We start from the raw sequence: 25,525 nt of genomic DNA on the forward strand, positions 1-25,525 counted from the left end.
AAAAGACACGTTTTCTGATTTTTATTTTTAATATATAATTCTTCTATCCATCTGAAAATGTTTTGGACATAAAGATTGAGGTAGGGGTCCAATTTGATATTTTGAAAACCTTAAACAACTTATAATATTCAATCACCCCCAGCCCATCCCCACGCATGATTCATCATATATCAAAATCCTTAGGTAATTCAGTCTATTGCTTGACTGCTATTCCATTTTTCTTCCTGACAGAATCATATTCTGGTTATTGTAGCTCTATAATATATTTAAATATACTGAAAGCTCTGTCATTTTCCTTCCTTTTCGTATTTTCCAGGTATTCTTTCATGCTTATTTTATCATAAAATCTTTAGAATCAGCTTGGGTAGTAATTAAAAATTAAAATCTTATTATTTTCATTATGAAGATTATGTTAAATTTATAGATCAATTTAGGAGTGAGTAATACATTTTTAAACTGTAAGTCTTTTTACTGCAGCCCCAAAATAATACATATTTCTATTTGTTAAATTATTTACCAGTGGTCCTCAAAATCATTTAAAGGTTTTCTTCACATGGATCTTGTTTATTTATTAAGTTTATTCCTATGTATTTTTTTGTTCTAGTTTATGATGTGTGGAAATTTCTTCCTCAAATATATATTCTGTGTGATGTTTATTTACATACAGAAAAGCCATTGATTTTTGCATGATTTTGTTATTTTAATAGTTTCTTAGATTTTTGTATGCTTTTCTTGGATGTTCAACATTCCATCTTCTACAAAGAAATGATAAATTTGGCTCCTCCTTTCTAATTTCCATATCTCTCATTTCTCTTTTATGAGTGTACTGACACTTTTCTCCAGAAAAGGAAACCACAGTGATGTGTTCATGATACCTTTAGCCATTCAGAAATTTTAAACCTTCACATAGGAAAAGCTGTCAATCTTTACTTTCGTAGCTTCTGAGAGTCATGTCTTGCTCTGAAAGATCTTTCTTTCCCATTCCGCAAATGCTAAAGACACATTCCATATTTTCTTCTAATATTTTATAGTTTTCAGTTTTACATTTAGATCTTTAATCCATCTGGAATTTATTTCTACATATTGCGTGAGATAAAAATCTAACTTTATTTTTTCCAGATGGTTTGTAAAATTTCCCAACATCATTTATAATATTGGTCAGTCTTTCCTCACTAGTTTGAAATGCCACTTTAGTCATACTCTAAGTAGATCAGTTTTATTTTAAACCATTGCTTAAAAACAAAAACTGAATTACAGAATAGAACAAAGACAAGAAATTCAAGCAAAAAATGGACATGAAGATAAAGTGTAAACAAACTATTTAATGTCTATATAATGAAATACAAAGGTCATTCAGAGGAAAATAGTATAAATATGAATAATTCAGAGAAAACATCCTTATAAAATATTCTAGAAAGAAAGATTCAGAGGATGGATACCCGTAAAATATAAGGCTTTAGCAGTTGATTATTCAAACATTGTTTAGAGTTACTCCTATCATATGAAAAGTTATTTAAAGCCTCCGAGCTATAAACATCCTCCAGCTGCCTTGTTTAACCCCAGAGTCTCTTCTCACAATTCAAGATTGTTTGTTTTTTTCACTTACATTTCTGAGGCTCTGCAATATTTCAGCATCTCACTTTCCTGGCACTAGAGTAGAGTGAAGGTGGACAGAGACTTGGCCTCTTGCAATTCTTTCTCCCTTTTAACAGGAGTGTTGATTAATTGTCATTGAGATTAAATGTCAAAGATAATAAGAGTCAATGGGGAACTCTGAAACCTAAAGCATGTGCACCTACCTCATGCCTTCCCAAGGCTTTAAAAAGTTTCTATTAAATTACAAGTTAATAATTAACATTCTAATAGTGGATTCTGATATTTCTTAGCCATATCTTTCTGGTCTTATAAGTCCTGAAGGACTGATACAAACTATTGGAACTACAACAGAGCCAACTGATAAATTTGTATAACAACCGTCATTATGAAAGATTAGTAAGAATAGTATTGCCAATGCATATTTTTATTTTTATATGTTATCTGTTCCAGTTTACGTAAAAATTGGCAAAACAATCCAAGAGGAAGACAGTTTACTAATCTTGCCATATCAAGTCATATCCTCTGAGACTCATCTAGTAAGGGTAAAGAAAAACGTGCAAGATGGTTATGAGGTATGTTTTTATATAGCACCATTAAAACATGTACATTGTGTTTTCCCACAAGTGAAATGATATGTTTTTATGAAGGATATTTGATTGAGTTTTAATCAAGCAATTAAAAAACAAAATAAAAAGTAAGCCACTTTCTTAAGTGGTTGGGTTTGGGCGTGTGTCTGAAGGGGTGGTCCGGATGTATGGTCAGCATCACATTATACAGGTGATCTGAGCCAGTTATCTTATTACAGATAAAATGCAAGCAAGTCCCAGGATGTCAACATATGGAAGGTAACTTCTGTTCTAGCCATTTTATAGCAAACACTTGGATGTTTTCAAACATTGCAATGTTTAGCAATCTACAATAAAAACATACAATAACTGAATAAATTTTTAACTTTTCATCAGGTTTCTAGGGATACAACCTGGACTTAGGTTTTATTTTTAAAAACTAAATGAATATAGATTTTTCTTCCCACAATAAAAACAGTAAGTCCAGAAGAGTGGGAATACTGGCAATTAGGTTAACAAATGCTGCCCTTGGCTGATTTTCCTGGAAAACATTGCAGTGTGCCTATTTTTGCCACCATTAATTGCTGAGATGGTCCTGGGCACTCTTTGCCTTCCTAGCACTCGAAGTGAAGCTAGACTCTAGACTTTCTATCCTTCGGAGGAGTACTAATTACAGAATACTTTACATAAACACTAGAAACTCATTCAAAGCCAAGACAAGTCTCAGATTTTAAAAGCATTTAAAAATATCCTTGTAACAGCCATACTACTTTGTACTTATCTATTTTTAGAGGCCCACTGTTTGTTTTGCTGGAAGAAAAAAATTGAAACATGAAAAGTATGCCATGAGCAAATCTGCAGTAATAAGTATCACATACATGTTGTGGAGGAAAACATTCACCATAAAACAGTCAACATAAAAACATAGTTTGCTGAGGCGTTTTTGTGTTGTTGTTGTTTTTTTTTTATAAATAGCAGTTATTATTTTGCTTTCAATTGCTAAGCATTTTAAATAACATGAACATGCCCTTAAAAATTGTCAAGTTTTTTACTCTATATAAATATAATTTTCTGGTCTTTCATAAAATTATTAAGAAAAATAGTAAATGTATTCCATCAGTTTCATGTGTAATTTTACAATTATCATATTGTTAAAAATTAGAAACACAAGGAAGAAAAGAAATAGAAACACATGCTATCAGACACTGAAGAAGCCATTAATTGGAAATTATTAATTTCTCTGTATAAAAACAGAATTTACCTATGAACCTGTTCAAATATTTTGAACAGATATCATGTCACACAGATTTATAGATAAAATTTTCCCAATTAGTTGTCAATAAGTCACACCCAATTTAAGGTCATACCCTGCCTTATCTTTAATGTCCCTTTGAGTTCCTGAGCATAACAACAGGGAGTAACCATGCTCTGAGCCCAGAAAGAATAGTTTTGGGCTGTTTGCCTCATATAAATACTGTGATAGAGCCAGGTACATTTTCACACTATATCTTTAAAAGCAAAAAATCATTTTAAAGGTTCTGAGTCACCTCCATCTGGAAAATACAGTGGTGTATAAAGGAAAAGTATGACATTTCAATACTGAGGACATGAACTCTTACTACAGGGAAGAAAAGTAAATTTCCTGGTTTCCACAATGTTGTGCCATATTCTAACCCTGGTCACTAATCAAGGCCAGTTACGTAGCTGTGCGTAGGGAACTGAAGCAAACGTCCATCACCGATATCTTCCCTGAGACCGTCTATAGTATGGGCGTTCAGAGCAGCTACAGTGACTGCCAGCACACACCAGAAACTATGGTAACACTTAAAGGGTCTGAAACACTGTGATTGACTGCTTCAGGGCTTGTTTGCTTCAACCCACATACTTCGCCTTGGCAATATACAGAACGGTGGAGTTAAGAAAAATACTGACAAATGCCGCAAATCACATTCAGAGTGGAAATTGGGACTTTGTTAGTATTACCAGTATTTCCTGCCTTGCAACCAGTAGATCTGTAACTGAAATGGCTTGCTGTGAATTTTGCAGTGCTCAAGCCAAAAGCAGTAAAATTTCTGTAAGAGCATATGCGCCATGACAGAATACCACACCAGCCCAGAAAAATGATTTTCCTGGGAAGGTCTGTGCAGCAATGAAGAGAGCCCTCAATGCTATGGAAACTGGGCAGTGAGTGTCACTGCTTGTAGTCCACAGTGAGGTAATTTTAAAGGTACATTTCCCTTTATTCGCCCTGCTTTTACTGAATGTACATTATTTTATGTGAGAGAGACATTGCAGAAAAGATCAGATGAAATAGACTGACAATGGAGCCAAAGTTCAAAGCGTCTCTGTTTTCAGGTAACAGCCGTATCTGCACTAAATCTCGGAGGGCATGTCATTGTAACCCTTTCCATAGCTTTTCAGACAGTTCAAGACAAACAAATCACTTAGTCGTTGAACAACTGTTGCATTTGATACCATCACACAGAAGTTGTAGCAACAGCCACTAATCAAAGTTCTTTCCATTCAGTTAAAAAAAAGAAAATTCCTCAGCTTTGATTTGATAACCTAAAAATAAAAGGCCTTTCAAAGTGAGAGGCAGCATGCATTTATTTGAGATCAATAAGAATAGCTATTTGGTATGTCCTGATTTAGGTGGAAGCCCAAATAGTGCTCTGATTAGGAGACAAAGGCATAGGGTATTTATGAGAAAAGGAAGGAGAACAATTACATCAATAGAACGAAGACATTTCTATTGCTGCAGATAACATAACTCAGTGACGCAAATTCTAAACAGCATTTTTAATTTTCAGTCCGTTAGCCATAAAGTCATCACATCTGCTTCCTTGTTATCCTTGAGAACAGTTCTTTGGGATACAGGCTGCTTTAGGCCCAGTCCAAAGGTTGTTTTGCCCTGTTTTAACTTTCCAAGGTCTGAGGCATAAGACATGCAAGGCAGTTCGCCTGGCATGGCAGCTCCGGCTCCATTTTAGAGGGACTCCATTTATATATTTTGACAGGTTTAAGGTCACTTTTTATGTTGTTCTTTTGCAAATTATTACATGCCAATGCTTAAAAAAAAAAAGAGAGAGGGAGGGAGATTCTGTTTGTAAGAACCAGAAAATCAAATGTTCTAGTTGCATGCTGCTGTCAATAAATAACTATGGTGTGGGGAAAGAGTCATCAGAGGTGACTGGCGAGGCCCGCAAAGGTATAGCCACGCCCTCCTTAGAACCACTCTCCCAGGCCTCAGGTGACACCCCACTCACAGCTGGTTCAGCTGGAGGGCTGTACCCTCCTCTTGGGACTTCTGGCTGACTTCGCAAGGAGGCACGGACATCCATCGCCAACACAACGAAGCGGTAGAGGTGTAACACAACCACAAGGAAATTCTTCACAGCAAAGAACACCAGCATCTGGTTGATCACTTTGAAATAGGTCATCAGTATGAGGCGCAGGACAAGGAAAGGCCCGTCCTGTATGAAGACACTGATTCCAATGTTCCATAGATCGGCACCGTATTGGCAAAAGAATAGGCTTCGGAATCCCCTCGCTGTCACAGACGCCGGGCACGCGACCTGCTGTACTGCAAATATAAGGCAGACCGATTACAGTTATCTCTCTGAAATGTCAAAAAGGAAGACAGAATGAAATGGGAACAAGTTATCAGCAATGGGTACTATACTGGTTCACGATTGAGAGTGATTCTAGCATTTTGTTCTGGTGGAACAGGTAATACCACCCTGCTATTTAACATCCTTGGTCATTTTATTATCCAAATCGACAATCGGTTGTATTTCCAGTAAAACACGCCAAATGAAGTCAGTCCTCTATTTTCTATGCATGTAAAAAATTCAGACCACCTTCTAGTCCTCACACTGAGGTCCGCACAGTTAAGTAGGCTGGAGAGAATAAAGAAGAGAAGAAACCACCTTGTCTGTTGTTGGGGTCTGCAGTGTAGGGAGGCGGGACAGCCAGACTATCTAGGCCTCAGGTCAGGGTTATGGCTGCCTCTCCGGCTTCCTCACTGTCTAGCAGGGAGATGCTGGCCAAGTTCCTTGACCTGCCTGGGCCTCAGTTTCCTTCCCTGAAAACTGGGATGACAGTGATATTTGTGAGAAGAGGAGCCCCTATTCACTGACTCTTTCTGTTTCCATTAGAATAACACCCCTCGCTCCTCTCTCCTTTTCACTCTATCTTTCCCATGGGATAATAAATGACTTTCCTGACTGCTAAGTTTGCAGATGGAATAGAGAATACATGACCCAGATCCTTCTGGATTCTCTCTTTGAGATCGACCTATTTACTGGTTGACTCACTTGATTCTATGTGTAAAGCATGTTGTGAAGATTGAAGCTCTTATATTCAAATTCAAACTTAATTCACATTAAACATATTTTTCTTATGGTGGTGATCAAAAAAAAACCCCAAAAAACACCATTGTTATTTTATTTCGTCTAATTCCTTATGGTTTTGTTTCACAGTTTACAAGAACTGGATATAATTACTAACTCTCCAGTTGAAGAAAAGGAGGTCCAATCAACAAATGAACTTTTTAATTTTAATTCCTAAAATGTAAATTTAATTCAGGGTCAAGGGCAGAAAATAATCCTTTTATAATAATGAAGCCTTCCATTTGGAGTTTTCAAACAAAGAATGCCTTGTCTACTGAAGCTTGCAAATATTATGGAGCTGCTTTGATATGGGTGAACATAATGCACTGTTTGCTGGAAAATACAATAGTGATTTAGTCAGAAGTAACATTTGGTCTTTGTTTTACAAACAGCTGCATAACATTATCACTCCTGAAAGTTTACAAAATGTCTTTCTTAAATAAAAATTTTCTTAGCAAGGCTATAAACCACAAGATATGAGAGGGTGAGAATCAGCAGAACGCATGGAAAACCGACATACCGATAAATAGCTTTTCCTAAGAAGTTAAGGTCAGGAAGAGAGGCTCTCCTAAGAGTATTATTCCACATCTAAAGTGATGGTGCATAATATTCTGTCATAATACACCAGTTAATCAATGGGTATTGAGTACCTTCTAGGGCACATTATGAAAAAAATGTGTGTGCGTGGTTGTGTGTGTATGTAGTTGTGTGTGTATGTGTGTGTTATTGACATAGTTTTGTTTGTAATTATTAACTAGTAATTAGATTTTTGGAATTTCCAAAAAGCCACTCTTTCCATCTATTCTGTAGACAATTTTATTCCAGAAGTAGATGCTAAGGTCCAAAATGGCCTCTGAAACCTCTGAGCCTATCAGTGAGCCAAAAAAGATGCAGAAAAAAATGAAATATCCCTGCCCTAAGATTAATTCTAATCCTGAAGCCATCAGGCAGGGTGCCATAAAAAGAAGTCAGGCTCAAAGAAAATTTAATTATTAAATCCTAGAATTTCTTCAAAGTGGCATCCAGGAGAATTTCCAAATCAAAATTTCAGTGTTCCGAGAAATTGTGGTATAATTCCAGATCAATGCTGTCCATTAAAACCTTCTGTGATGGTAAAAAAGTTCTATATCTGTGATGTCTAGTACAGTTGCCATACGTGGTAATTGAGCACTTGAAATATGGCAACTGTGACTGAGGAACTGTACTTTTAATTTCATTTAATGTTAATTAATTTTTACTTTAAATGTGAATAGCCACATGTGAGTAGTAGGTAGCATATTAGACCATGTAGCTCTGAGCACCACTAGTATGTAATGCCCGGGAAACAATTTACTTCTTGCAAAGTCTTAGGGGTTTATGTCTTTAATAAAAGAAGATCAGTGGGATTCCCAAGGCCACCACTGAGGAAAATGTTAATTTTCCATGTGGTCCTGAAACTACTTTTACTCCCTTTGATGTTCCAATCCATGGGTATGACAAAGGCATGAAAATGACCCCTTAAAAACCTCAAGAGACAACATTTATATGCCAGCAACTGTGCTAAGCACTATACAAACTATATCTGATTTAATCATCACCATGATCCTCAGCCCTAGCTCTTATGGTTAGCATCCCCATTTCATGGATGAAGAACCGAGGCACAGACGTGTGAACGAATTTGCAGGAGGTTTTACAAATCTTAAGTGATGGAACCACCGTATGAAGTGACTATTATAAAGCTGTGCTCTTATCCACTCAGCTATCTCAGGCAGACCCTGTACCAACGTGGATCTGCTCGTGGCTTTCCTAAGTTTTAATCTACTTTTCATCTGAAAAGCTGAACTGGAACTAGGATTGAGATGTCAAAATAATTAAAATGATAATCTTCTCAAATACATCCTTAGCTTCATTACAGTTTATAATCAAGAGTTGTAATGTTCTATTTCTTTGAGCAAACATCCGAACACTTACCCGCCAGGTCAAGTGGAAACTGCAACATGCTCCAAGTCCATGTAAAAAGGATGGCACAGACTAGGGTAAAGTTATTTCTAGAATGCAGACAAAATTTTAAATTAATAATTAAAAATATGATCACATGCAGAAAAATCTTTTCTTCCCCCCCATATTTGAGTATTCCCTAATGAACCTCTTGAGAGTTGTCAAAATATCTTGGTGATATGAGAAATCTATGAAAAATGTATGCATAATTGTAATTGAATAATGAAAAAGAAGTTTTAATAAACCCCAAAAAACTGACCCTTAAAACCCAACTTCCACAAGTGCCCACATCTGTGTGAATTATGGCAAAGCCTCTTGCTGTATTTAGTTTTACAAAATCACGGAAACATAATGGAAAAGAAATGCTAGGAAAAATGTTAGACGTTGACCTAGAAATTCAGAGGGCTGATTTCAAGAAATTTCAAAGTCAAAAAAGTGAAAATTGTTCTATGATCCCAAGACTCTAATTTAAAAAATTCATCTCAAAAGGGCTAGATGCTCAACAATTAAAAGTTCAGCATGCAAAAGAAAGCTATCCTCAGTTGGAAAAACAGTGTGAAGATAAATCCAGTAATCAGAGATTTACAGTAGATTCTAGGATATTAGTCAGGGAGTATGACTGTCTCATTCACTTCTGTGCCCAGTGCCTGGAGCAGTGCCTGGCCAATAATAGACATTCACCAAATACCTGTGGAAGGAATTGTTGACTATCCAAAAGAAGGATGCACACTTGGCAAATATACAAAAGTCATAGACCTAGGAAAATGGCCTTGAGGACTAAAGTCCTAAAGAAAAGGTTACAAACATACAAACGGTATTTTAAAAGTATCAAAGTAATTTTTTTTAAGCAAAAATACAAAGGAAATTATCAATTTCAGGATAGTGGTGTAATAACAGATTTTGTTGCCAACTTCTCTGTCAAGAAGGATTTTCAGATTGGAGAGGGATAGAAAAGCATCATGGAAACCAAACTAAATGAGGTGATTGTAAAGAATACCGTGAAATGCTTTCAGTAGTGAGGCCCTGAAAAATTAGGTCTCAAAACTGAGAGAATTTGTAAATGAGATTTCTAAGCTGTCATTATGTCTTGGCAGTTAACAGTGGAGACAAGGTTGGTGTCAAAAAAAAAAACAAAACATGAAGTCCTAACTTTCAAAATGAAACAGAAGTATATCTCAAACTGCAAAAGGCACATTTACCATGAATCCCTCGTTAGATTACATAAGTGATTATGTAAAAGATCCTGAGAGCTCTCATAGAAGACAGTAATTACTAAGAGTCAACATAGGTTCCCTAAGAACAATTGCACTCAGCTATGATTGTTTTCTCTCTCTTTTTTCCAATAGAATTAAGATTCCTAGGCAGGTAATGACATATAAATTATTAATAGACACTTGGATTTAAGCAAGGCTTATGACAAAGCTTCTCATACTGTTCTTATTAACAAGATTAAGAAATATTCTGGGTGTGATTACAGTTAGGGGGATTCCTGTGTAAGTGACTCCCCAAAGGGAGCTGTCTAATGGGTTGCTGCAGGCTCTGCTTTGATTCTGTTCAACTTCATGTTTCATCTGTGACTTGGTTGCCAACATTGATGGTAGGCTTCTTATATGCACATATGACATGGAGGTTGGATGGGAAACCAATACCCTGAAAGACACAATCAGGATCCCAAAAGATCTTGACAGGATGTAACTGGATGACCTAGAATAGGATAGAAGAGATGGAATTTCACAGCAATAGCCATACAAAGGCTCAAAGATTTTCCTTTACTATTATCTAATTATAAGTCCACCATGCAACATGATTTGTCATTTTCCAAAATCAAATGCAATCATAGGTCACTTCCAAGAAGTATAAAGTCTAGAATTCTATGTGGAAATGCCTAGGGGACCCCAGTCTATAACTCTTCCCTCTTTGCAATGTCAATGCCGATATATAGTTGACCTCAATAAGTGCCTGAATTTTTAAATATTTTTACCAACAGTGTCTGAACTATGTGCATTCGGTTTTCTAACTGTTTAATTCTGTGATCACACTTAATCCTCATACCAACTCTACAAAGTACATACACTTGGTATCTCTAGTTGGAAACGAAGACAGAGAGAGTTGAAGAAACTTGTTCAGCCGTGTAGTTTTAAGTGTTGGGAGCAGAAATCAAAATTAGATAGCTAATTTCAGCATCCACCCTTTTAACCATTATACCACACTATTTCCATGTAGGAAGTGTAAAGTTTTAACCCTGCTCTCTCTTACCATGTCCAGAATATATCCAAATTATCATGTGTTGTGCTCCATGTTTTAGGAAGAACATTTATAAAGTTTTTGGTCCAAAGGAGAGAGACTAGAATGGTGAGAAAACTCAGAGACATGTTATATGTGGGGTAGTTAAAAAACTGAAAACTGGAGAAGATTCCTTAAAAACTGTATTTCATACATTTAAAGGGCTACCGTGTGGAAAAGGAATTAAACTAATTTTCTTGTGCTTCAGGGAGCCAATTCAGGTTCAAAGGATTTTAGTTGCAACTATAAGAATCCAAATTTCATTACAATAGAGGAAAGTTCTTTCTAATAATATTACCTCAAAATAGAATAAGTTGCCCCTGGGGTTAGTATATTCTCTATTAGTGAAAATTATCAAAGAAAGTCTGGACAAAAACTTGTTGAGAAAATTTTAGAGAGGATTTTGCAATAGATGTAAAATAGATTTTTCAATAAGTGGTCACTTTTGAAGTTTCTTTTAATCCCAAAGTTCAGTAAGTCTACCAAAACTTCATGAGCAGTTTGTCTTTAAGGAAGCAGAAAGTGACAGTAAAGCATGAGCTCTTGTAGCAGGTTGCCAGAGTTCAAATACTAGCTCCAACCCTCCCCAGAGATATGTGGGCCTCCAATTCCAAATTGATTATTAACTGGCTATACGAATATGAACAATTAATCTAATACTATATGCTTTAGTCTACCTGTCTTCAATATGAGGATGACAAAAATAATAGCTATTAGATTTTATATGATAATTTTATTAAGTAAGTTATTAAATATGTTAAACATATAAAGCTCTTGGAACAGCACTTGATACAGACTAATTATCCTAGATCACTACCAGTTTTTCTTTTTATTACCATGTAACCTTGAGACTTTCTCAACTTCTCTTGCCTGTCACTGTTGAGCTTATAAAATGGTGATAATGATACTATCTACCTCATAGTGTTATTGTAAAGACTAAATAACTTATCACAACTAAAACCCTTAGAACAGTGCTTAGGACACAGAAAGTGATAAATATTATCAAGTAGTAGTAGTTGTGTTTCTATTATTATGTAAACATACTTCTTAAACTCTTTGAGAAGTTTGAGTTTTAATTTCATCATTATATAAAATAGGGATGAATAATAAACTAACCCTATCCCTAAGTAAGCCAAATTCCAATCTTACAATAATGAATATATATCTTCTGCATATGCAAGTATTATCTGAGCATACACAAAATATGGGAGAATGTGTGTGTTGAGAAACATATTAGTAAAGTTATCAAAACTAACTTTGGAAAAGATAGTCAGAAAATTTTTGAAGCAGATAAATTTGTGTTATTAAGTCAAACAGTAAAAGTTACTCAGGAAGTTTAAAGGTTGGAATGTAAATAAATCACTGAGTTTCAATGGCAAACACTCAAAATTTGTGAAGGAATTTTGGAGTAAATGTATCCAACATTGTCTGCATTGTGTAACTGTCTCCCCCAATTGTCTTGCTCCATTTTCTCATCTGTAATCTATCTCCATAAATGTCAATTGAAAAACATGTAAGTAGACAATGGACTCTATTCATGATGAGAAAAAAAGATCTAGAGAAGTATAATTATAGATGTGAGTGGCACCTCTCTACTTGGAAAATTAAGAGGGTAAAAGACTGGAATTTGGTAGATCACTACACCAAATCTATTGAGTGAAAACTAAAATAAAGTCATACATTGCTAATTTGCTTAATTATTTGTTTTTGGAAGTATAAATATTCCTGTAGATAGAGATAATCAGTGGATAGAATTCATCTAGCTTTATAAAATGCATCCAACAAACTTCTTCAGAGAATGGGGAAAATAAAGGACAGAGAGAAAAAGAAAGAAAATGAAGTATTAAGCTAGCCTGGAAGAAATGTTTCATCAAACAAAAAGAGCTAAAAAAAAAAAAGTATAAACATAGGAAAATTCTCCTTTGTGTGGCAAAATACTCACAGTGGCGTAACAGTAATGCTATGGGGACAGATTTTTTTTTTAATAAATGATCTGTGCTCAAAAAAAAAAAGACTGCACAGAGTGATCTCCAAAGATGTAAATAAGGACTTAACTCTTAATGGCAATGATATTGAAATTCAGACTTGTTAATATGTTAGAGGGTGGCTGAAGCAGAATGAAAAGTTTAGCAAATTCTCTCCTCAACAAACATGCATAACACTGAACAAATTTTCAAAAATAACCACTTCAGATTCCTGGAAATCAACCAAAGGCAAATAACAAATTAAGTAACATTTATTCTTAAAAAATTGGTGGAGCCTCAGCTAAGAACAGTGGGAGTCTGAGGCACTCTTCCCCTGGGATATTCCCGTATACCCTCCAGCTTGGCTATATCAAAGAAAAATTGTACCAGACAGAGTTAATTAGACAAGGAAGAGTTTATTCAAGACTATTGCAATAGGGGAGAGAGATTGAATTCACCTCTATTGAAACAAAAGGTAGGGGAGATTTTAAGCACTGGCTGAGCTAGTGGAAAAGTACTAGAGGACATTAGAAAGGGAAAACCAGTGCAAGACCTATACATTAAAAACTACAAACATTACTGATAGAAATTAAGGCACATTTGAATAAGTGATGAGATAGTTCCTGTTCCTTGAATGGAAGATAGTATTATTAAGATGTCATTTCTTCACAAAGTCATGCTTAAATTTTATACAATTCTTACCAAAAACTCCAGCAGTATTTTTTTGTAAAATTTGACGTGCTGATTATAAAACTTTAAAGGAAATACAAAGGATCTAAAATAGCCAAAATAATTTTTAAAAGAGCAATATTAGAGGACTTACAGTATCCAGTTTCAAAATTTACCATAAAACACCAGTAATCACAATCGTGCAGTACTGGCATAAAAATAGACATGTACAGCAATGGAACCCAATAGACTGTCCAGGAAAAAAAACAAACAAAAAACTTACATATGTGGTCAATTGATTTTTCACAAAGATACCAAGGCAATTTAAGAGGGAAAGGATAGTCTTTTCAACAAATGGTGCCAAGACAATTGATCCCAGCTGAGATAAAAAACAGTATTGGGACAATGCCAAAAACAAAACAAGACAAAACGTGACCTTAGACCCTTACTTCACACTACACAAAAATTTAAGTTGAAATATTACAGAGGAAAATATTTCTAATTTTGGGTGAGGAAAATGTTTCTTAAGTATGTCACCCAAAGCACTACATAAAAGAAAAAAAATGATACATAGGCCATTTCAAAAAAATTTTTTAAATGTTCTTCTAATGACAACATTTAAAAAAAAGGATGTAAATATTTACATTTATGTATCTAATAAAAGATTTGTATCCAGAATATATAAAGAACTCTTATCAATAATAAAAATATCAATCCAATAAAAAATGAGTAAAAATTTTAACAGACACTTCACCAAGGAGGACATATGTGTAGCTAATCAGTACGTGGAAAAATGCACAAAATTATTAGTCATTAGAAAAATGAAAACTAAAACCACAATATGATATCACTATGAACTCATTAGAATGGTTGTCATAAAAAAGACTGGGGGGAAAATGTTGGTGACAATATGAAGAAAATGGAATGCTCATGCCTTGTTGATGGGACTATAAAAAGTACAGCCACTTTGGAAAACAGTATGACAGTTTCTGAAAAAGTTAATCATGTACTTAACATAAAACCCACTCATTCTAGTTCTACGTATCTACAAAAGTAATGAAAACAGATCCATCCAAAGGCTTGTAAGTGAATGTTCATAGCAATATCATTCTTACTAGTAAGAAAATAGCAGTACACATGTATATCAACTACTGAATGGATAAGTTAAGTGTGGTATATGCATGGAATACTATTCAACAATTTAAAGGGAGCAACTACTGAGAGATGCAGCAACGTGAATGAACCCCCAAAACATTATGCTATGAGAAAGCCAGACACAAAAGATTCATATTTTATGATTTCATTTACATGAAATTTCTAGAAAAAGAAAGCATATCAATGGTTGCCTAGGGTTGGTAGTGGGAGTGAAAATTGACTGCAAACAGCCCCAAGGAATCTGGATTCTGGTGATGGTTATACAAATCTATAAATTTTCTAAATATCATTGAACCATAGAATTACAATAGTTGAATTTTATGTTGTGTGAATTCAAGCTATTTAGAAAAATTTACAATATGTAAATTTATAAGAATAAGACAGATTAACTTCTTCACGTGGCCATAATGAAGGAAATTGATTTAGGTTAAAAATCGGATTTGAGGATTTAGCCAGGATGTAGGAAAGAGGTAGATATTATAGTAATGTACACATCGTTGCAGGCTTTTTCCTAAATCTATCAGCTCACATTATGGAATAAAATAAAATAGAAAATAAAATAAAATGCTGTAATAATAGGTAATGCTAAGTACCTTAGAATGAAACAATTCCCTCTGCTATTACACGTAAACATCTTTTACGTGTATATTAAATTTATTCTTCACGATTGTCTTTTTGAGGCCAAAGGGGAAAGCTATGCCACCATGGGAGGGGTTTAAATATCATCTTTGAAAAGACGGAACTTTGCAGGTGTCAATTCCTGCAATACTGATGGAACCTGAAATGAAATCAGAACTTGGGAGGTGAGTGTTAGGAAGGAAAAAAAACTCTCGGTTCTTTCTGGGCCTTGGTTTTGGAGTCTTTGAGTAGTGATAGAGACACTCGGGAGTGGAGAAGAGACTCGGGAGTGCAGAAGGTCACGAACACAATGCAGTTATTTTAAAAATAAAATGACTTCCATCTGAAACCGTGAAACCTGAAAAGAAATTTAAAAGCAAAAAACCATGGCATTGTTTATTTGATCCCATTCTCAGGACATGATACAAGTTTAAAATGAGAAGAAAAAAAAGATTTATGAAACATTCACATTAATTTGTAAGTGGCATAAGAACTTGCTGAACTGAAATTGCCTGGGTTGGGATAGGACGTGTGCCCTTCCACTCATCACTTGCTCACCATTTGCTCCCCAATCTCTGACGCATTGCCTTGCTCATACTAAATAATCAGTCAATAGTTGGTGGATAAATGAATGTCTGGTGACATTCATATCCCTCCTGAATGAATACCGCATTTCTCATCCTATATGCCTCCCATACCCTTAGATATTTAGCATGTATGTGTTTATTTCTATATAAGTGTAGTTAGTCATCTTAGTCTCATGTCCCTGTGCCTGTAGTTATTGTTTTGATGTGCTTGTTCATGATTTTTTTCTTTTTCTTACAACTCCATTATATTATGTGTCCTAAAGTACCTGAAAATTTGTTATACAGTGCAAATCACTGACCAAATATAAGGTATTAAAGCTACAAAACGAAAGTCAACATTTTGAGGATAATGGATCAACTTAGATTTGATTCCTTTTAAAATTCTGTGTGTACTTCATAAGGTATAAGAAAAATAAATATAAGTGAGACAGGAAATGATCATGTAAAGGTAACCTATGGTTATAGATATACTTTGGGCTATAATTGAGACATTAAGTTTACTCAGTAAGTTTGTGTATTTTTCTCAGCTTTATGTTGTGTTGTTTGAGAAACACAGCATAAAGTAAACCGTAGCATTAAAAGCCAGCCTCATTGCAATTTATTTTTATACCATAGTGCAAAACAACCCAAGCTGAAAGTACATTCAGGCACTGAGACTTAAATCCCTAATGGTAAGAAAGTAGTTCCATAAACAGATGTGATCATGGATTCTGAGTTTATTTGCTTGTGGCAAAAATAAAAGTACCAACTCAATAAGTTTTAATTTATAGGCATCTACTCCAGAAAGCCTTTGGGCACTTTGAACAAAACTGACTAAAAATAAAATTTAGTAAAATAAAACCTAATCTGCCCCATTCTTCATTCACATCAGGGAATATAAATTTCCCAGCTGGGTGAAGGAGAGATTTCACTGAGTTTTCGGTGGGTGCTTTCTTGGAATTATAGCTATATAGCCGCGCTCTAGAAGAGAAACTTATGATTGACTGTAGATTCCTGGACACTTGAGAATGTGAAAGAGGAGTTAGGGGTCATCCTTCTCCAGAAGGTTTTCAGATAACCGTGGCCCCACCTAACCTGTGGACCTGCAGACATACAGAGCTTTTCCGTTCTCACATATAGGAAATATTATTTGCCATTTTTTCTGCATCAGATACTTCCTGTTTGTATTTTAATATATACCAAGTATATCTATATGTATCCCTATACACACCTATTCCTATACCTATACCTATATCTATCTGTATCTGTATAATACCTATACCTATACCTATATCTATATCTATATCCACACTGGGCTGCTACCTAATATGCATCTGAACAGCAACAAATTCTATGAATCTGCCATTGGGCATATGATATACTGAAAATCCTTATTAATGCAGAATATAAATGATAGAACAAAGAGACAGGTGTGTGGGCTCTGACCTTGAAAAGAAGGTCTTTTCATTGCAGGGCCTGCTTACCTCACATTTTTTTCTCCCAAAGTCTCACTTGTGAACTCCAATATGTCAGCAGCTGTCCCCACAAACATAAGGAGAAGTTCAGAGAGTTGGTCCCGAGTGATCACGCCTCCAATAGGTAGAAGCCATCTTCCAATTATTAGCATCAACAAGAATGTCTGATGGAGTCCCAAAGTCCAACTTTTCTCACATGTTGTGGATAAATTATTTACAAAAACTCTGGCCTGTTTAACAGAGATGTCATCCAGACAAAAGGATTATGAGTTACTACCTTGGAGAGAGATACCTTCTTCACCATGGCTTTTAAGCAAGAGTTATCTTTTGTGCAAGGTCATTTTCAGATGATTCTTTACTTACTAAAGAAAGTAAAACTCCTTTCAACTGAATGCTCTAAAAACAATTAAAAGGCTAATGTGGTCCTTCAAATGGGTGGCCTTATAACTAAAAGTAATTTAAACCTTACACTTGCTAGTGGGATTATTCAGTATGATATTTAAAGAGCCAATTTCATAATGTTTTAAAGATCATTTTTCATTCTATCATACTCTATAACAAACTATGACACATAGCAAAATTTTTTAAATCCCATGTTAAAATTCCTATAATTTTCTTTCAGAGATTTTTATTTTTGATTTTACTAATCTGGGAATATTTTAGCATGGTACAAATCTTCTCTTTTGTTTTTTATTGCTTTAAAACACTACCATATCAAATGAGAAAATATGTAATAGTATTTATTCATTACCAATATAAAGAGGCTACCTGTAAAGTTATTTTTATTCTGAATATTTAACATATTATTCAAAAATCCATAAGCTAGCCACCAAGTTTTCTTCTGTCCTTATTCTTGGATTCAGAGAAAAACTTACATCCCATTTATGTATTCTGGATGATATCCCTTGTCCACCTTCTAATTAAATTTTAAACTATATTATTAATCCTATAGATTATGATCTTTTAAGGACTACCAGGGCATGGGACTCAAGTGGATTAGACAGTGATTCCAACTGATTTAAGCAAGTGACTTAACTAATTTGTGCAAAATTAATTTATCCCTTTCGAACACTTGCTTATGTCAACTGCAAAGGTAGAGGGAGGAAAAAAGAAAAAGTAGGATTCTAACCTGATTGAAGCCATGCATGAAGATCAATAATCTTTCATTTGCATACTTCTTTATATTCTGTGAAACTTCACATATGTTTTACTTAATTCTTATAGGACGCATACTAGCAGGGAATATATTAATATTTTCAATTATCGAATGAAAAACTGAGATACAGAGAGATTAAGTGATTTGTTCAAAGTGATATTGGTAAACTGTGATTGGAGCTTGAATTTGAACCCAAAGCTAATTCTATTAACCTTATTGAATCAATAGCCTATCTTACTGTTGAAAACATGGTCCAGTGGGTAGGGGCCTTGGTCTTGAGTCTCTCCCATATGTCATTTTCTAATAGGCCATGGTTAGTTTGCCAGATATCAGGCATGTGAAGAACAACGAAGTGATCCTATTTGGGCTGTAAATCTTCCCTATTTTATTAATATAAGCACATAAAAAATATATATAGGGCAGATCACAATCTTATAATGATTTTATTTCTTCACAAATGTATCTCTCTGTGCATATATTGTCTGACCAAAATATCAAAGATTCCTTAATGCTGCAAGTTAAGTATATGCCATATATATATGTGGCATAAGTCTATTATGCTTGTTAACTATATTTAATAAATATAAAAATACAGTTACTTTATAAATTCCTGAGTCAAACAAATAATTGGCAAATTTCCTTAGAGAAGAATGAGATGAAAGGTGTAGAGCAGATTACCCTCACCAAGTGAAAAGATTTGCTAGTATATTGTGGGAAAAGCTCTCACCATCTCAATGAGATCACCCCTTCCGTGGGTTTGTTCACTTGATATCAGAGTTTGATTGAAGTCTTGTTTGCTGCTGGTATTCTGTGACATTCCTTCAGATTGGCTAATGCAATTCTAAGAATTTTGTAAAAAAGCAATATGTCAAAAAAATCCCACAACAGGTATGATTTAAAATGGCTTCAATGTATCTAAGAGATTATGAGCACATATGTGGAGTTCAAACAGTATGTATAAACATTTCCAAAAATCAGTTTATAGGCTTGAGATAGATAGAAAACCATTTTTCAATTAATAGGAGAAGAGAGTCTATATGTCTAAATTTTCCACAAGTCTAGGAGGATGTACGTGCTCTGAGTTCATTGTATGGAGCTGTGGAATTTATGGATTGATAACTGGGGTCCCTTTCTTGATCTCTGGAACAATTGTAAAACAAACCAACAACCAATGACAACATTAAAACGTGTATGACCTGGGTCAAAACATTCATTCTAAGAATTTGTTTCTTGTCCAGAAGCCTCTTTATCTAAAATACCATTTTGCTTAAGTAGGTAATCCAGTTACTTTCAATCTTGCCAGTACTGTAACAACCAAAAAAAATTAACACGTTCACCCACCGAAATATACATTTTAGTGTCAGTTTAGAAGTCAATTTAGGTTTATAGAAAATTTGATAATAGACCTAAAATTAACGACTTTTTCCCCTTCTTATTCCCTCATTTGGCATGTAAATTTCTGCAAGTAAACTGTATTTGATTTCTATCCAGCCAGGTGCCGGGAATCTGATAAAGAGGAAGAAAAAGTCTATGAGAGGAAAGGGGTGGCACTTGAAAATGTAACTGTAGCCGATGGTTATTTCATATATATGATATATACATATATATATATGATTTCCTTAAACATTTGCAGAGCTAACATACTTTTGAAACACACACACACACACACCACCATAACCACCACCACCACCACCCATCCATGATCACATATTCAGATTTACAGAAAAACTATTTTTTTAAATGCTAAAGCTGTAAGAAGTTATTTTTCTTAGTGATTCTAGATGCTACATCACAGATATTTCTGTGAGATATTTTTAAAGGTAGAAAAGAAAGTCTGTCAAGAAGCTAGTTTTTTCTACCCTCCATCAAAACAACTAGTGTTATGGGTGAAATGGCAAGAATAATTAATGAAAACGACTATGTGCCATATCTCTAAGAGCAAAATACAGCTGTTTGCACACTTTTTTGTACAGCTAGACTCCAAGAAAAGATGATAAAGATAAAATTAAATCATTGAACCAAGTAACAAATCTTCATTGCAGAGTAGTGTTGTAACTTGAAGAACCAAAGGGTCTAATATGAAACAAACTTTAACCACTTTGTTTGCAGGCATGAAAGCAGACTGTATACGAAAAGTGGAGACCTTGATGTGTTTTTTTACATCCTTATCACTGAAAATCCATGGGCATCTTGTTATTTTTAAAAAGTTGTCTGCACTACAATATAAGATAACTTTATAGCAAATAGCTTTTAGTCCATGTTATGATTTATAAGCTATCTGAGTCTCACTCTATTCTTGTAATTCTATGTGTTATATATTGATGAGACTTTCCTTTAAGCAGCAGCTGCATTAGGACTGCAAAGAGCAACTGGTTTGACTCCTAAAACCTAATCTGACTTGTATAGTTTTTACTAGAATATAGTTTATATTCAGCATTGTGTGTGTGAGTTCATGTAGAGGATCTGGGTGCCAACCAACCACTTTTTCGTGGACTGTGTCTTAAAAGCTAACAAGCTTCGATATACTCCTTTGGGTCAGACTGACACATCCAAGACCAGAAAGTTTCCATTTCTTTCACTATGCCACTTCATAAATAAACCTAAGAGTGAAGGTCAGAATTGTTGTCATAACCATTTTGTTTCCTTTCATGTAGAACTAGCAAGATTCAGGAATGAAGGTACAGAATTAATCATCTAGGAGAAATGTCTTCATGAAATAGGTCAGGATGTTTTCCGAATGCTAAGTCATAGGTTACAACATTTAGGATTTAGAGTAAATGTAAAAAGTGAATGGAAATTTTATTACTCTTTCTCGTCATGAAAAATTCAGATGGTTTTGATGCTAATGCCTCTAAAGCATAGAAAACATAACTGAGAAAGGCAGTGTGTTTAACAGAGTAGAGGTCAAGGCCTAGGATCTAAACTCCAGAAAGTTGTCAGTTAGCTGTGTGGCCTTGAAAAAATTACTTCATCTTTTTGAGTCTCAGATCCTCTTCTATAAAACAGAAATGTACAGACCATGCCCAACTTGTGGAGCTGCTAGGTTCATAAATGAGAAAACATATCTGAAAATACTTTGAAATCAAGAAGAAAAGTGATTATTATCACAACCAAAATTTCCTAAATGAAGGGACAGAGAGAATTGCTGTATCTCCCTTTATTCTACCATTTCTTATTTATTTAAATGCAATTCCAATACCTTTTTGTCTCTTGTTCTCTCACTTTTTTCTATTTCTATCTCTGCCCACCCTGCCCAATTCAATCTCTGGGCATTCATTTTGATTCTTAGTGTCAAAATGAGTCAAATCCATTACTATTAGAGGGTCCCATTTCTTTTGTAGCGGGAAAATTAGAGAGGTACTGCCAGGGGCTCAAAAATCTTTTTTTTAGAGAAAAGAGAGCTTTGGGTTGCAGGCTATTTGTTATAATGAGATTTGACCTGTATATCAATTAACTGTGCCACACATTTATATTATAAAAGCATTTGGGGAAATGAATTGTTATTGTATATGATAGCCATGTCATAGAATTGCTTTTGAAGGAAAAAATGATTGAAATCACCAGAGCTTATTTCCATACCCCTGAGAGTAGTAAGTAGTAAGGAAATTGAAACAGTCCCCTAACTCCCTATGGTAGTTTTTAAAAGCCATGATAACTAGAACCAACCAATGTACTGTTATAAAAATAGTTTTGCTACAGACATAGAGATAACCGATGACTTTAATTTGTTTTTAAATGAAATTTAAGGCAGACATATGTTTTCTTCATGCCTTTATGATTGGTACATGCTTGTGGAATTCTTCCAGAATAGTCCACATAGCTAAATTCCCCTCCATATGCCTAAAATTTGGAACAAGCATTTTCCAGATAAGGTTTGAATATCTGAAACATGTACAGGAGGCTTATCTTACTTTTGCTATAAAATGACCAACTGTAGCAAAGAAGACTATACAGAGGCACAATTCTCACAGATCTTCCCTCAAGTAATTTATCAGTGAAGGTAATAAAGTAATTTTCTTTCATAACTATGGTTCATCTATAACACATAGTCCTGTAACCTGAACCCTGAAGATACTAAGTCCAGGCTGGAGTCTGATGGACTTTACTAACTGGCTTCCCCCATATTGTAGAGATTAATAACAAGAAATGTCTGAAGCCAGCCTATAGCCTGCTACCTAGAATTGCCCAAGTAAGAAGCAACTCACTTGAAATTCAGCACCTTTCTCTATATATAGATTAATGTCTCTTATTGGAAGCCGTTGTTTATTTTCTGGGTCAGTGTGGTTCTAATACATAAAGCCCACCTTTCCCAATGGTGAGTCCCATGATTCTTTTACCCTGATTTTCGGTCAATAGAGCAGAATTCCTATTTCACTGAAACATCTTGTGGGAACCTCAAAAGTGAATCTCCTGTAATATGCACAGCCTACATTTTAAGACAGCCTATTTCAAATAGACTCTCCAAGTTTGATTGTATTTATATAGCAGAGTACAGATAATGAGGTTTGTTTTGTATCTGTTGTTCCTAAAAATGTCATTTTGCAGGATGCTAGGTTACTGCACCCTGCCCATTCTTAGCCTAATATAGAAACTAATTGACGCTACAAGGGTGAAAAACTAATTTTTACACCCCCATGTAAACTCTCACATATTGGGCGGAGCGGGGAGGAGGGCGCTCCTAGGAACAAGCTCTCTAACACAAATTGTTAATTATATAATCTTAAGTCTTGAATGTAATATTTTTATTGGTTTTGACACATCATGGGTTCACTTTCTTTTACTGATGACCCATTATTTATTCAGTTCCTGATAACTCCAGTTCCTTAGAAAAGTGCATTTCTGACACAAATTGGATTATAATATAAAAGTAGGTTATCGCTGAATAATCCACTTCCTATTTTGCAAAAGGACGTACCTGGGTCTCATGGTGCGTTTCAAGAAGCCATAATGATGGAACAATGCTAATCAAGTATAAAAATATGGCTGGTGAAAACCTGTGAAAGAGGAAAAAAAAGATAGTTAAGCTTTTACAAAAAAAAATATATATATATTACAGAAAGAAGGAAAAATAAATGCACATATCCTGACCACAGTGAGTCAAGCCTTTTTATCTCAAATGTTTATTTAAATGAGGGGAAAAAGCATTATGTGATTTCTGCCATATGGATTATAGAGAAACAAAGTAACTGTAAAAGGCACTAGCAGCTGTCATTCTCACTGAATTTCTAATCCAATTAATAGATGTTAATTTTAATATGGTTTAATGGGACACTGCCAGTTAGTTTCAGGCACAAAACTGGATATTTTGTATTTAATACGGTTTACAGAAAGCAAATAGAGCAATAGTAAATCTTCTTGGATTTTTCAACATCACAATTTCAGGAAGATTGGCTACATTTTTCAACATTAACCTGGAATTCTGAGAGCTTAAATAACATTCTGCTACACAAAAATCGGATGATAATAAATAGGAATGAGAAAAATCAACTGGTATTGTCTGTATCTGCTAAACCTACTAAAAATAAAAAGTCACACAAACAACAATTGAGGAAGGGTTTGGTATTTTTAAAAGACTACCTATATTCATTATTTTCTTGTCCAAAATACAGAGGACAACCCAAAGAGTGAGCTTTGTAGTCAGACACACTCTGGTTCAAAAGCCAGTTTACCACTGATCTCTCAGTTTGCATCCTAATCCACAAAATGGGGACAATCACTGTATTAGTTTGCTTAGGCTGCCTTAACACAGTATTATAGATGGGTGGCTTGAACAACAGATATTTATTTTCTCACAGTTTTGGACGTTGGAAGTCTAAGGTCAGGGTTCCAGCATGGTTGGGTTTGGTGAGAGCTGTCTTCCTAGTGTTTAGATAGCCACCAAATTGCATTTTATTTTAGATTGGATTATTACTTTAATAGACCATCTCAAAGTCAAAACTGTAAGTAAATATAATTTTATTAAATTACATTTGGCATACTTGTGATGATTTTAAATGACCTGAAAAAATAGAAATGTTAATTGCTCAACAAAGAGAATTATTTGAGATGAAATACTACTAAAACCTTACTATTATACTACAGGAGAGAAAAGTGAGCAAAATAAATCTAAGAGAACATTTAGAATGGACTTTTTTAAAGGCTTTCAACCCTTTCTCTAATATCTCCTTTCAACTTCTATGGAAAGGAAGGGAGAAAGGGTGAGAGAGAGAGAGAGTGGTCTTTTTAAAAAATCAATATTTAATATAGATCCTCCCCCGCCTTTGATTTCTTGCAAAAACTAATTTTGAAACAAAAGGTTATGGGTCATGATATTATTAAAATCTGACTTGGAAGATGGCTGGGCTGCAGAGATATCAAAAGCCCCCGTGTTGAACATGCTTTTAAAAAGAAAAGAAACAATTTTTTGACCTTACATATCAAGGGAAACATCAGGAGAGAACATTTCCTTTGTTAGATTGGAAAAGGAAATGAATTCTAGTTGGAAGGACAGTTGGAATATGTAAATGTTTGTGTGGGTAGTAAAATGTTGGCTGGACTGCAATTTTGTTGACTCTATGAGGATTAATTGTGGGATTAACTCCCCTAACAATACTGTTACAATAATAATCTAGGGAAACCATAGACTGAAAATATAATAGTTCTTGAAAGAGGTTAAAAATAAAACAAACAATAGCCGGTAACATCTTCTATGTACAAGATTTATTTCTATAATTGGAAAGAAAATACTATCCTGTTCAACTTATTTCCTCTAACTAGGAATCTAGTGATGTTAAAAAACAAACAAACGAAAAAACAAACAAAAAGTCAAGATCCATGATTTTCTGTGTTGCCTACTACAGAAAATCTAAATTCCATAATCTGATATTTTCTAAGCCTCCGTTATCTAGTTTATCTCCCCTTCCTCTTCCTCTTCCCTTACACATCCTATCAAGCTGAGCTACTTGAAACCTGCTGTGCAGTTCCAACCTGCTGTGTATTTAAAACACAATAAAACATTTTGGAAGGTTTCCCTCGCTTCAATCCTTCTTCATCAGTGAAAAGGAGGTAAGGAATCAACGACATTGAGGGCCTAAGAATCGATCATACTAAACTCAAGAGAGCCTGAGTCC

The 25,525-nt window shown here is 34.7% G+C and overlaps 1 protein-coding gene across 2 annotated transcripts in view; it reads right to left on the reverse strand.

Annotated features, from left to right (window-relative positions):
- Nucleotides 1–1,449: 1,449 nt before the first annotated feature.
- The window catches only part of TMEM26 (transmembrane protein 26), a 36,936-nt gene continuing 12,860 nt past the window's right edge, over nt 1,450–25,525 (reverse strand). For both annotated transcript variants that reach the window (XM_033129755.1, XM_033129754.1), the window contains exons 2-6: nt 23,332–23,410; nt 19,144–19,257; nt 17,270–17,490; nt 8,504–8,580; nt 1,450–5,745 (exon numbers count right to left, since the gene is read on the reverse strand). In XM_033129755.1, the coding sequence (XP_032985646.1) occupies nt 5,321–5,745; nt 8,504–8,580; nt 17,270–17,490; nt 19,144–19,257; nt 23,332–23,410 (916 nt within the window). In that variant the 3' untranslated portion in view covers nt 1,450–5,320. The remainder of the gene's footprint in view (nt 5,746–8,503; nt 8,581–17,269; nt 17,491–19,143; nt 19,258–23,331; nt 23,411–25,525) is intronic.

Source organism: Rhinolophus ferrumequinum, chromosome 16 (assembly GCF_004115265.2).
Source record: "Rhinolophus ferrumequinum isolate MPI-CBG mRhiFer1 chromosome 16, mRhiFer1_v1.p, whole genome shotgun sequence".
Classification (NCBI taxonomy): domain Eukaryota; kingdom Metazoa; phylum Chordata; class Mammalia; order Chiroptera; family Rhinolophidae; genus Rhinolophus; species Rhinolophus ferrumequinum.